Source organism: Tripterygium wilfordii, chromosome 15, assembly GCF_013401445.1.
Source record: "Tripterygium wilfordii isolate XIE 37 chromosome 15, ASM1340144v1, whole genome shotgun sequence".
Classification (NCBI taxonomy): Eukaryota; Viridiplantae; Streptophyta; class Magnoliopsida; order Celastrales; family Celastraceae; genus Tripterygium; species Tripterygium wilfordii.
Window position 1 is genome coordinate 11,179,934 of NC_052246.1, and position 9,846 is coordinate 11,189,779.

General features: G+C 37.5%; 1 protein-coding gene, 1 long non-coding RNA gene and 1 other non-coding gene across 6 annotated transcripts; 1 reads left to right on the top strand and 2 right to left on the bottom strand.

Moving 5' to 3' along the window:
* Nucleotides 1–315: 315 nt before the first annotated feature.
* Nucleotides 316–2,437, bottom strand: LOC119979972. Its single transcript, XR_005463780.1, has 3 exons — nt 2,252–2,437; nt 1,966–2,010; nt 316–1,701 (listed from the first exon to the last, which is right to left on the bottom strand). It is a non-coding gene; the product is annotated as an uncharacterized LOC119979972 (long non-coding RNA).
* Nucleotides 2,438–3,655: 1,218 nt separating this feature from the next.
* TRNAM-CAU lies at nt 3,656–3,741 on the top strand. Its single transcript is given in 2 exon segments — nt 3,656–3,693; nt 3,706–3,741. It is a non-coding gene; the product is annotated as a tRNA-Met (tRNA).
* A 104-nt stretch (nt 3,742–3,845) lies between these two features.
* LOC120016310 (filament-like plant protein) lies at nt 3,846–9,535 on the bottom strand. 4 transcript variants are annotated; one of them, XM_038869023.1, is made up of 6 exons: nt 8,744–8,975; nt 8,340–8,413; nt 7,777–7,936; nt 6,249–6,438; nt 4,691–6,093; nt 3,846–4,559 (listed from the first exon to the last, which is right to left on the bottom strand). In XM_038869023.1, exons 3-6 carry the CDS (start codon nt 7,885–7,887, stop codon nt 4,152–4,154), a joined length of 2,112 nt encoding a protein of 703 aa, XP_038724951.1. In that variant the 5' UTR covers nt 7,888–7,936; nt 8,340–8,413; nt 8,744–8,975; the 3' UTR covers nt 3,846–4,151. The 4 variants fall into 4 exon arrangements, with proteins under 4 accessions (XP_038724951.1, XP_038724953.1, XP_038724949.1 ...); XM_038869025.1 differs by lacking the exons at nt 8,340–8,413; nt 8,744–8,975 and adding an exon at nt 9,281–9,535; XM_038869021.1 differs by lacking the exons at nt 8,340–8,413; nt 8,744–8,975 and adding an exon at nt 8,982–9,105.
* Nucleotides 9,536–9,846: the final 311 nt, after the last annotated feature.

A 9,846-nucleotide genomic window follows, 5' to 3' on the forward strand; every position in this document is an offset into this window, starting at 1 on the left:
ATCATTCATGGGAAACCCCATTATTTAGACTATCATTAGCAAATCAGGCAGTGGAAGTAAGTGTATCTTCTTCTTACAAGAGAATGAGAACTTTGGTTCATTACTCAACCCTTGACAAAAGAGTGAAGATTATCCCCTTGTGACGCATTGATGTCTCCATGTATGAAGAAACAACTGTTTACTCGGGAAGGACGCAAAAATAGGCCACATGATACAGCATTTAAAAATCAATGAACCCATTCAAAAGCTCAGAAAAAGATAGAGGGGAAAGAACAATTTGACTGCAAAAAGTGAAACAGATGTGCAAAGAAAACATAAATTGTATATTCGTCTCTGAAATTTATTAAATCTTAAGGAATTCAGATGTGGCAGCTACAAATATGTCAAAAAAGAACAAATCAATATAGATCTTAAGCTGCATAGCATTCATAATTATATCTTGGGTTAAAATCAGTGGCAGCCTACTACCAGTACCACCATTGCTTATGTTTCTTCTAAATGTCGGAATTATTCGAGGTTGAACCCAAATGCTGTGCATGTATTCTTTAGTGCCAGACAGATCTTCACTACAGTGGTCACTTCCGAAACTCTCGTACTCCAAGTTTCGAGAGAATAGATAGACATTATTGCCATCCTGATCAAGGTTGAAAACAGGAAAATATATCTTGTTCCTCATTCCTACATCCTTTGTTGCCAAAGCAATGGAAGAAGATTCACTAGCAAATAACATCCCATCTCCCAAATCCTTTTTATCAATCCATTTTTTTGATAAAAAAATCCCACCTTGAAACACAAACAACTTTTCCTAAATTGCCAGGACATACCGATATTAGTTCATCCTTAAATGGAACCAGAAAAATCCGACTCATGGTTGAAGAGTTACTAAATGGCGACTGAGGACCGCCCAGGATACGAGTATACGACAAACCACCATCTGTCCTCTCTCCATGAACTTGAAAACTCTCAAGCTTCCATCCTGACCCAAGTAATAAAAAGATCCATTCAAGAACACAGGACTGGTCCATGAAGGAAGCAATGGTCCAATCATTCGGCAATTTAATTAACAAATGCCAGCGTGTTGTTCTGCATGAGGGGAGGTATAAAATAGAATCACACAATGGGGAACTATGAACAATGGCAAAGATAGCAGAGTTGGAAGAGGGCGGTGATCCGGAGATGCAAATGCCATTAAAGTCATAATCTGATGGCAAGTCAGGAAGCTGGATTTTGGTCTTAGTGAAGGGTTCAAATAGAAAAATTGATCGTCTACCTTGACCAGCAAGAATCCAACCATCTTTTGAACAAAGTAGTGCACAATCTGATAATTCGGGAGTATTCATAAGGTAGGTGAAATTTCCTATCGGGTCAAAGAATTTGCATACTCCCTTTTCTTTGTTTTGAAGGAACATTAGCCATGGATACTGGATGGCAAATCAGCCAATAGAAACTGAATCAGAAGTCCAATGAATTGGAGGGGCAACTGATCTCCATGTTCTGCAAACAAGACGAAAATTCATATAATCCTTCCCCAACGGAAGATGATTGGCAACCGCACTCCAAAGATCAATGTGAATGTGCAACCTAGTTTCTGCAGTGATCAAGATGTTGCCCTCTAATTCACCTTTTCTCTGCGTACTATCCAAGTTTGATTATTCGTCATGAATAATTATGGATTCATCACCCCTTTGAGACTCAGGTATCCTGCAAACATAGAATATAATTAACATGCTGGAACCCTTTTTTTTTTGGTTAAAAGAAAATATCAGCGACGACCATATATAAATATATATTTTTCTATCTCCAGTCTACCCATGTCTCTTAGATTCCAAGAGAAGCATACATCAATTATAGATATTTTGGAAAAGGCATCAAGATGATTCAATCGAGACAGGAAAATTTTTCATGCAATCAAATTTAACCCATTAAGTAATCTGCAAAAAAGAGAAAGAATTAACACTGAACTACCTTCTCACCATTCGGTTCTGACTCTAAGTTAATCCCTTATGTAATCTGCAAAAAAGAGAAAGAATCAACACTGAACTACGTTCTCACCATGCGATTCCGACTCTAAGCTATCTTTAGTCATTTGTTCATGGAAATTTACTTGACTAATATTGGATATGGGGCGGGGGAGTTAAGTTCATTTCCACAAAGATAAGATGGACAGAGTTAAAATTCCAGGGAAAAAAATCAGAGTACTCTTAACATATTCCTGAACCCAAAGCTGGAAAATAATTTACGAAGAACACACCTATCAATCTGGCCTTGATCCATCAGAGTTCTCCTAACATATTGAAAAGACTGGGACTTTCACAAGAAGAGCTCAAGAACAAGAAGAACAGAGAAGATAGAATCAGAAGATTCAGATATTTCTCATTAAAAAAACTTAAACCTAGAGTACAGTCTTAAAGCTATCAACTCAAAGAATAAAACCGGACAAAAAAAAAAAAAAACTCAAAGAATAAAATAATAAGAAGAATGAGATTGCACAGTAAAGAGCTCCAAAAGAACCCGCCAAAACAAACCTAACGAAAACTAATACAACGACATCGTTTCACTCCTTTAACACATAGTCTTGCACCCAAAGCTGGAAAATAATTTACGAAGAACACTCCTATCAATCTGGCCTCGATCATGGATCCAAGAATCAATTGAAACAGAATATATGGAAGCCGTCGATCTGCATGAAGAAGACTGGGTGTGACACGGCTCTGCCAAGCACTGGAAGTCACACCCCAGAAACTCCCCTGTCCTCCATTTTAGTATATTTATAGATAGATAGATTAGTGATTGCTACACGGGATGGTTGAAATATATTAGGGTTGTTAAAAAAACTGACAAAACCAACTCGATTGGTCGGGATTTTTCCTTACAAATTTTACATATTTATTAACTAAAAAGTAAACCGAACCAAGAAAATCAATCAAAAATCGAAAAATCGACAAAACAGACCATTTGATTGGTTTAATTTATGTCCAAAAAATCAATCGAAACCGATAGCAAACATTAAAGTATATTAAGGTTTTGTTTGATAAAGCTTACATTAACATCTCATGATGGTTGAAATATATCAAGGGTCTGTTTGGTAAAGCTGACATCAACTTATTAGTGATTGTTATTGTGAATCTTTGATGATGTAAATTTGTTGACTTGGTTTTTAGTGTAGTTGAGGTGAGACCCATTAATAATTTTGATGTAGTTGTGAGTATGATGGAAGTGGAACCCATCTAAGTAAACAAACATAGGGGCAACCCATTGTCCATACACCGATGTTGTTCCCAACAAATTTGGGACAACATAATTACCCCATTGTAAAGCTTTTTAATCCATGCCCCATTATATGAGACAATATATACCATTCATGCCCAAGCAAAATACAATCATTGTTGTTGCTATCGCTTTATCAAACGCTTCATATACACTAAGAAATATAAACTCTACCAATAAGTTTATTTAAAAAATACACTAGCGTACAATAAAGTTATCTAGTATAAGCCTCGTTAGTTTTAAAAGTATCATCAAATACTTGAGTGTTTATAAATTAGTTTATTTTTTTTCAAATATAAAATTTTCCCCAAAATATGTACAATGTTCATAGATCAAAGTAATGAATTTATTTCGCAATATAATTTTAATGTCGAAAGTTCACAACAAGGGGGTGGTGGCGCAGTTGGCTAGCGCGTAGGTCTCATAGCAATAAGAGTTATCCTGAGGTCGAGAGTTCGAGCCTCTCTCACCCCAACTTTCTTTTAATTTCATTTTCTTTTTTTCCATTTTTAGATAGAGTTTGTGTTGTTGATATAACGATGTCGTGAGATACCTTTTGTTATACGGTAATCATCATAGTCACAGACCAATTCATCTGGTATTAACAATATTACAATACATATGAAGGTGGCATGGATGATGAACCCTATTTGATCATTAACAAATTGGAACACTCAATAACTTTAATAAATAAACATAACTAGTATCAACATAGATCATCAATCATGTATAAATGAAAATGAAAATGAAAATGAAGCATTGAAAAAAAAAAAAAACTCCTAGAGCCTGATTAAATAGAATTTAATCAAAACCTCCTAGATGTTCAAATTCCCTATTTTTACAACTAAGAAAATCCGTGTAATGTAATGCTCTTCCACTCTTCCTTATTTCTCCAAATCAAGTTGCATCCCATTCTTACTCCGCGAGAAAAATTTAGCAAAACCATTGCGATTCTTCTCAGAACTAACATGATTCATTGACACAGTTGATGAAGTAAATGAAGATGAAGACTGGGGTGAGTTCCCCTCGGTTTTATTTACTGAAGGTCCAGAACTATCAATGGTGATCCTGGAGGAATAGGAAGCTGCTTTAGGTGAATATGTTTCGTTGGAGTGTAACTTCCATGGTTCGCATGGCCTGGGGATTGGGGAGAATCCAGTAGATAATTTGGGCAGACTAGTGGTGTCGAGTAAGAAGTCTTCCAATGTTGCTAAAGACTTGAGTTGATTCCCCAGTGATGCTATCGTTTTCTGGCACTCGGCTAGTTTGCCAGCAGCTACCTCTAGGTCCTCCTGCCATCAGAAGTCTTGGATTAGCATTGGTTTCTGATAAACTTCTCTACTGGTTATCTATTTTGTGATAATTAAAATTAATTTCTAGAAATGTTCTTGAAATGCACATAATATAAGTTGGTGATGATTACCTGCTTTATCTTCATTTGGCTATTTGCACTGGCGGTCTGCTGTAGCTCAACCTCGAGTTTCTTTCTTGATAGCTCATTCTCCAGTTGCCTATAATTCAATGCAATTTCCATTGATGAAGCCTTCTCATTTTCGACATCTGCTTCTAGTGCATCAATCTTTGCTGACATGGTTCGAGTCTCCACTTCCATGTTAATCAGTTGAGACTCCATTAGTTGCTTTGATTGATTTGCCTCACATACTTCTCTCTGCAGCTCCTCTAACTTCACACCAGCTTCCTTCAGCCTCAGTAGTGATGCCTCGATGTGCTCAGTTTTATCTGATAGAGCAAACTCCAATTCTGCTTTCTCTGCTTCCATCTCCTGTAGTTTCCCTTCCAATTCAGATTTCTCTACTTCCATCTCCTTTAGTTTCCCTTTCAATTCAGCTTTTTCTACTTCCATATTCTCTAATCTCTCTTCCATTTCAGCTTTCTCAGCTTGCGCCTTCACTAACTTTTGCTCTAGGTCAGTTGTTTGACATACCATAGCTTCAAGCTCAGCTCTTAATGATTTTTCTGAATCAGATAATTGCTTGGCAACAGCTTCTTCAGAATGACTTATTTCAATCTCAGGCAATGCAGCTAGTCGCTCCATTTCAAGAAAATCGTCCATAAGATCAATTTCAATGGAAGCATTTCTGTTTATAGCCTTTTCATTCTTAAATTGATCAAGTTCAGCAATTAAGGCAGATGCCCAAGAGTCGGAGAAATTTGGTTCTGACTTGCGCAGCTCTGAGCTACTCATTTTGTGGGTGTCACTCTCTATCGTGATATGATCTCCACCGTCTGACTGGCTATCAGTCAGAGATTCGACACACATTGAGGAGGCAGCAGTGGACTTATGGTCATTAACTGGGGAAGACCTACAAGCCGTGGCTTTTAACCTCCGGCACTCAGCTTCAAGCTTGGCCACTTTCTTTATGCTCTCTAAATTTTGTTTGCTGGCTGTTTCAGCTGCTTGAGTGCTCAAATCCCTTTCAATAGTTCGGATTTCTAACTCTTCAGACTGAGAGCAGAGCTCAAGCTTGAGGGCTGCGTTCTCACTCTCCAAATATTCAAGCTTCTCGGAAATTTCAGGATCAACATGAGCAGGAGAATAGGAATTCAGAGTTTCAATTGTACTCTGGAGCTCCAGAAGCTGGTTTTCAAGTTCAGATTTAGTGGATTCCCATTCAAGGGTTTTCCTTGTCACTGCTTCATAGATCTTATGCTCCTGCTCCTCTCTTGCTTGTCGTAGCTGCCTAACACACTCCTTTAAGGCCCCATCAAGATGGCTCACATGATCTTCCAGTGCTGAGTTTTTCTTCGTCGCATCCTCAAGTTGTTTCTTTACAAGCACCAATTCATTTTCTGCCTTTTCCCATCCTGAAAATTTGGGAATACGTGTAGCTGAGATGTAGGAATGAGAGAATGAAGATACAAGGAAAGAACTACCAAGTTAACAGACTTGTCCTTTCTCTGTTTAGTACAGACAAAGGAAACAGAGAAATATACCCTGAACTCCATTGAACGACTAATACCTGCAACAGCTTCTTCTGCAACTTTAGAATGCTGCTTTACCAAATCATCTTTGGCACTAACATTCACTAGAGCAGCTGAAAGCTTCTCTGTTAAATGTCTGACATTATCATTTACATCTTCACCAGCTGCTACAAGGTTTGAAGTAACTTCAGGTGACTGGCTGTTATTAGGAGAGGCTTTAAAGGCTTCCTGTTTCAATGATGTTAAAGATGATGAAAGTGATACAAAACTCACTTTGAATGAAGATTCACAGAAATAGAAAAATGCCTTGGTTCTCAGAGAACAAGCTAGATGACACAAAATAACTCAAGATGAAGAAGAAAGTAATCATAGTTTAAACTACACTGAAATTAAAAGCACCAACAGGATCACAATTTGGCAAAGTGACAGAACCCACTACTGTGACTTTGACTTCATGGGTTCAAGTTCCTCTCCCACAAATGCCAACCCAGAAAAAGAAAAGAAAAAGAACACGAGCAACAGCAAGCAAACTCAATCCTTTATGACATTAATTGTTTGGTATTTGCCACATACAATATGTTAAAACTCAACAACTTCAATGAAGATCCGGCAAATATTTTAAAATAAAGATTTGTGTGGAGGTCTGCTAGGACGCATTCAATAATAGATCTGGAATTTTAAACCTGCCTTCTCATATTTTGGACTTGCAGTTTATGGAAACAGCACTCCCTAAAAAGCTTCATCAAATTCAAGGCTAGCAGGTGCCAATCCCTTTAATTATACTTTTGATCAACTTGCCCATGTTTGAACACTATCTGTCTTAACTTATCAAAGCTCCAAGTACTATAAAAGTGACTTGAGCAAAAAGATTGAGGTACACCTCCATGGTACCTCAAGTACTTTATCATATGTGGTTCTGGGGCAAGTCATCCAATTGGCCAATTCTCCCTCCTCTTAGCCGAATTCCTTTTTTCATTTTATTAAGAGGCTAACTGATATTAACGATCTCACTGTTACACGTGTTCAAAATAATGAAGCTGTATGGTAGTCGTTGTGTACCATTCCAATGATACATGAGACCTCCAGCAACTGAAGTTTGAAAATCCACGTAATGTCGGGGTAGATGACTATAAGGACAACAATAACCCCCTCAAAGATGAAAGATGATTTTTCATATCTTGCATGATGTCAAACAGTGAATTTTATCTTGAGAATGAGAAAAATGAGTATAAATAAACAAGCATACAATGTAAGCACTTGGATTTTATTTCTCCATCCTTGTTCTCCCACGAGGAAATATTCAGTTCTAAATGATAGTGAGGGGGTAGATGCTATGCACTTCCTTAGTTTTTCTAAACGCAGTACTTTCAAATTGGAAAGTTGCAGCTTAAAGTTAGGGTAACAGGTAATAAGATCACATCAAACTCGCCAAACTTCAAAGAAACTCAAAATCTTGCAAAGAGGTTCAGATTCAGTGGAAATATGTTATCTGGTGATTATATTTTTAAAATCAAATTTGCAAGTCAATATCAACTCAAACTTAGTGCGGATAGGTAAGCCACCGACCTGATCATCAGAGTACCTCTCGGAATGTGAAGACATTGACCCAGAACTTTCTGTTTCACCTGGGCTCCTCTCAGAAGACCTTCTCTTCCACAACCATTTTCTCTTTTCCATGGTGATGTAAAATACTCCAACTGCAACTAGCACGTTATAGTACGTTCATCTGCACACACACAATTGTTTAGCATAATTAAGAACCCACAATAAAGCCTATTCGAAAATTGCAGATATGTCTGAAGCAGGAAGCACAAATTGGATATGGTGGGGCAATTTTTCTTGCCAAACAGTTGATGGCAGTTCTGTAAACAATCAGCCAACCCATTTAAAAGCAGATACATATCCTCTCAGAGAATAAACAAAAAGATGACTTGGCTTATCAATTTTTCAGCTTTGCTTCAAATACACCCTAATAGTCATCCAACCCCAACAACAAAAGACTATACACTCAGAACAATAAAACTCCAACAACAAAAGACGGCAGCTTAAGTGACAAATGGTACCACATAAAGAGACAAGGAGCAGAAAAATGAACAAAAGAATATTTTGAACAGGAACGAATGGCTTACTGAAACATCACTTCTCTCACCAACAATGGTCTCTGGAACACCACCAAACTGTAAAACCACCAGAGACCCATATCCTGAATCTCGAGATGGGAAGAATCTAAGTGAGGGAAAAACTCAAACATTCAAAAGCCCCCACACATAGACAGCTGTGTCAATATCAATGAAACAGTAGCTGGAAGACAAAGGTGCACAGGAACAAGAATTCAAAATTCCAGAGACCAAGGATTCCAGATATGAGAGACCCATTTAAGATAAAGTGCCAAATTTGGTCCTAAACTTCCCAAATCGCCATTATATATTTATATCAAACCCCAATAAGATAAAATCAAAATCACATATCGATTTTTAGGGGTTTTGAAATACATATAATAACAAAGAGAAAGAGAGAGACCCAGATGAAATACCTTCGACTGGAGAAAGAAAACGACCTCGACTGGAGATCAGACAGGATCCATTGATAAATGAAAGCCGGAGAGGGGTTCAGATTTGAGATTGCAGAAAATATTTCAAACAACGAAATAAAAAACAACAACAATGTATGCTAAGGAAATCTGAAGAATGTCAGTTGATGTAATCAGTTAACAACTAAGAAAGTTTGCAGATAATGTGGGTTTCTATTTCTTGTTTGTTTCCTATCTTTACCTTTTCTTTCTTCTCTCTCACTCCAAATTATAAAAAAGCAGCAGAAGCGCATGTGATGTGGAGCTCAGCTCAGAGCAGAGAGAGTGACAGAATAAGAGTGAGACCCCCAAAAAGAACACTTTCCAGGCTTTTGTCGTTGTTATCAAATCAATAAATTACTTTCAACTCCAAATTATTTAATTGGATTTTACAGATTTTCAAATTGTCCCGCCTGAAAATGAGGATTCAGTACTGCCTGTCTGGCCCTCAATAATTATGTTCAAAATCAATACTAAATAATTTTGATTTCTTTATTATACCGGAGAAAGGGAGCCTCAAGTGTGTGGCTTTGGTCTCTGGTCTGCGTATGTCGTCATCTCTCTCACTGTGCGTGGCAGCTTTTTTTTAATTCCTGTTTGATTGTATTGGACTTGGGAAGTAGTGGCGGAATCTAACAGGAGCGCGCTCCGTCGTTTCTCTCGGTGATAGGTGTTCCGTGTTTGAAATTAATGGACGAATCCACACTGATTCTTGAGATCTGTGCGCTTGCTTGTGTTACTCCGAGTCTCTCTCGAACGGCTGAGGGAACACAAAAAGGCTGCGAACCCTTCACGCTGAAGTTAATTCCCTCATCTTTTAAGGCTTGACCGCTTGACGCTTGCAAACATGTATTTATTTATGAAGAGGAAAATTAGTGTACATTTGGTTCTAATAATAAAATATCATAATACTACTTAAATTTTAGGAAAAATTAGAGTTTAAAGTTTTGTTTCATAAAATTCATACAAAATTAGTAAAACACTATTTCATAAAGGACTATCTGCCCTTCCTTCTTTTATGCTAGATGAAGTGCATGCTTCTCTCGTGCATGCTTACCTTGCTGATG

Bases quoted from the DNA above. Each gene is read 5' to 3' on its own strand.
- LOC120016310 (XM_038869025.1), bottom strand. From the start codon at position 7,887: ATGGAAAAGAGAAAATGGTTGTGGAAGAGAAGGTCTTCTGAGAGGAGC. The intron at 6,439-7,776 runs GTCGGTGGCTTA...TCATTGAAACAG, and splicing joins AGAGGTACTCTGATGATCAG to GAAGCCTTTAAAGCCTCTCC. The intron at 6,094-6,248 runs GTATTAGTCGTT...CCAAATTTTCAG, and splicing joins TGCAGAAGAAGCTGTTGCAG to GATGGGAAAAGGCAGAAAAT.